The sequence below is a fragment of the Gekko japonicus genome, unplaced genomic scaffold (assembly GCF_001447785.1).
Source record: "Gekko japonicus isolate JY-2015 unplaced genomic scaffold, Gekko_japonicus_V1.1 scaffold2056, whole genome shotgun sequence".
Classification (NCBI taxonomy): Eukaryota; Metazoa; Chordata; class Lepidosauria; order Squamata; family Gekkonidae; genus Gekko; species Gekko japonicus.
In genome coordinates, this window is record NW_015177081.1 from 196151 (window position 1) to 197392 (window position 1242).

Below are 1242 nucleotides of genomic sequence, written 5' to 3' on the forward strand. Positions count from 1 at the left end.
AGCCCCATGAGGGGCCCGTCGGTGGACCTGCAAGGCCGGCGGGAGTGCAAGGAAGCCCCGCAAAGGCCCTCCCTGGCCCCAGGCAGGCAGGGGTGGGGAGAGGCAGGGAGGAAGCAACTTACCCTCCCTCTTCTCCTGCCTCCTCCTGGCTGAATGAGGACCGGAAGCAGGGCAGCCAGAAGCATCATGTGCCCCGCCCCCCGGTACCTAACCCGGGGGAACTGCGATCCCCCCCGAAATGACCTCTGGACAGAGGTGTCGTGCACGTGCAATGAACGGCTGTTTTCTTTTAAACCGCGAGAAGCATTCTGCCATGGCGCCGCGTGCGTGAGACGTTAATTTTCCTCGCCTGTCTTTCTAGGGCCTGTTTCATCCTGCCAGAAAAGTCAGAGACGTGTACTGGAAGATCTATAACTCCATCTACATTGGCTCACAGGACGCTCTGATCGCCCACTATCCGCGCATCTACAACGACGAGAAGAACACCTACATCCGCTACGAACTCGACTATGTCTTGTAACTTTATTCCTCGTTTGTTTTTTTTGTGTGTGTTCAGTGCACAGCTGTTCCACACGTGGTTCAGAGCTGGTGATGTACAATTTTTAAGACACTGCAGATCAGCGTAGAGCGGATCGGAAGCAGAGCTTAGAAACCCTGTAGCATGATTTTTCAACAACATGTCCTTGTTTATTTTGATGTTTAAAACGCCAGTAGTGACCAAGAACACAGTGATTACATGGAGTACCCGGGAGGCTTTGGGATTCATCTTGATAAGGAGTTAGATTCCATTCCTTGTGTTTAAAGGGGCTGTTTATTTGAGAAATAAACATTTGTGCATAAAATATCAATGGTTATGTGTTTGTGAGCATTTTCAGAGAGAGGCGTCTCCACAAGTCTCGGATAGATGGTCGCGCAGCAGTTTATGTATAAAAGGTGGCATATTACATTTTAACCCTCTTTGTCATACCCTAGCTTTTGAATAAATAAAAGAAATGTTCAAAATCTTCGTTGTCATTGTTCTGGGGCAATTGACTTGTGTAGCTGGTATCACTGTGGGTTTATTTGCGTTTGGCTGAATTCAGAGTAGTTCATAGAATAGACTCATAGAATGTTAGAGTTGGAAGGGACCTTGCAGGTCATCTAGTCCAACCCCCTGCACTCTGCAGGAGCAGAGCCAAAAGATAGCCCTGTAACATACCCGAAAGATGCTAGTCGAGCCTCTGCTTGAAAGCATCCAGCGAA

The 1242-nt window shown here is 48.7% G+C and overlaps 1 protein-coding gene across 1 annotated transcript in view; it reads left to right on the top strand.

Annotated features, from left to right (window-relative positions):
* SF3B1 (splicing factor 3b subunit 1) overlaps positions 1–996 on the top strand; it is a 52074-nt gene extending 51078 nt beyond the window's left edge. The window contains 1 exon segment of the mRNA XM_015428257.1: positions 362–996. Coding sequence (XP_015283743.1) covers positions 362–520 — 159 coding nt within the window. The 3' untranslated portion in view covers positions 521–996.
* Positions 997–1242: the final 246 nt, after the last annotated feature.